Source organism: Nematolebias whitei, chromosome 21, assembly GCF_014905685.2.
Source record: "Nematolebias whitei isolate Nwh7 chromosome 21, NemWhi1, whole genome shotgun sequence".
NCBI classification, from domain to species: Eukaryota; Metazoa; Chordata; class Actinopteri; order Cyprinodontiformes; family Rivulidae; genus Nematolebias; species Nematolebias whitei.
In genome coordinates, this window is record NC_056518.1 from 32,062,484 (window position 1) to 32,063,487 (window position 1,004).

At 53.8% G+C, this 1,004-nt stretch overlaps 1 protein-coding gene across 1 annotated transcript in view; it reads left to right on the forward strand.

Annotated features, from left to right (window-relative positions):
• Positions 1-357: 357 nt before the first annotated feature.
• Positions 358-1,004, forward strand: part of galnt16 (UDP-N-acetyl-alpha-D-galactosamine:polypeptide N-acetylgalactosaminyltransferase 16) — a 30,812-nt gene continuing 30,165 nt past the window's right edge. The window contains exon 1 of the mRNA XM_037694626.1: positions 358-680. Coding sequence (XP_037550554.1) covers positions 483-680 — 198 coding nt within the window. The 5' untranslated portion in view covers positions 358-482. The remainder of the gene's footprint in view (positions 681-1,004) is intronic.

The following is a 1,004-nucleotide window of genomic DNA, read 5'->3' on the forward strand; positions in this document are numbered from 1 at the left end:
ATTTACACAGTCAGAAAGATGAGGAACTCGTGAAAAGTATGAATATCAGTCAATCAACCTTTATTTATACAGGTAAATCCCATTGAGCCTCGAGGACTCATTTACAAGAGAGACCTGATTTCCTGATTCCTTTACCTGATATATAATGTGTAACTAGTTTTAGGAAAAGCCAAGTGAAGAACCGATAAACATAAATTGATGCCACATATCATGGAGTTTTATTTGTCCCAAACGCTGCATGTTTTATTTTATTTTGAGTCTCCATGTTTGCAGTTTGTGAAGGAGGAAGAGGAGGAGGATGAAGGGTCGGCGCTAGGACCGCAGCTCCATCAGTGCGTAAATCCGAGCAGAGAGTCAGGTCCCGGGCGGAGGGAAGACAGGCAGTGTGTCTGTCTGCTGTTCGGCCCATCAGCTGCTCTGGGCCGCAGACGGACCTGATCCAGCCGGGCCCGCCTCCGGTGCCTCCTTATGGGCTCACCACCATGCGCAGGATACGGGCCAACGCCATCGCCATTCTGACCGTCGCGTGGATCCTGGGCACGTTCTACTACCTGTGGCAGGACAGCAAGCCGCAGTCCACGCCGTCCTCAGACTCCCAGACCCGGGCCCGGGGCCAGAAGCAGAGAGGGGGCCCCGGTCGGCTGGAGGTCCACCGGGAGGACAGGACCATCCCTCTGATTGTGAGTTAGGAGTGCGCGTGTCGGTACTGATGTGTGCGTGAGAGCCGAGCTGGCCGAGGAGGGCGGGGGGACAAGGTTTCTGTACACTGGAGACAGCCTTTGTTTACCTGGCTTACCGAACCCAGTCGGAACCGCTCAGAGACCTAAGAGGCTTTCCGTTAAGTACCGAGGCTGTAAACAGAGTCCGAGACAGGGTTCTGATGGGCCTGCAGAACCGGATCAGGTCTCTGAGTGCCACCAGCCGAGTTTACTGTTGGCTCTGATGCGCTACAGACAGACAGACAAACAGACAGACAAACAGGTGAACAGACAGACAGGTGATCA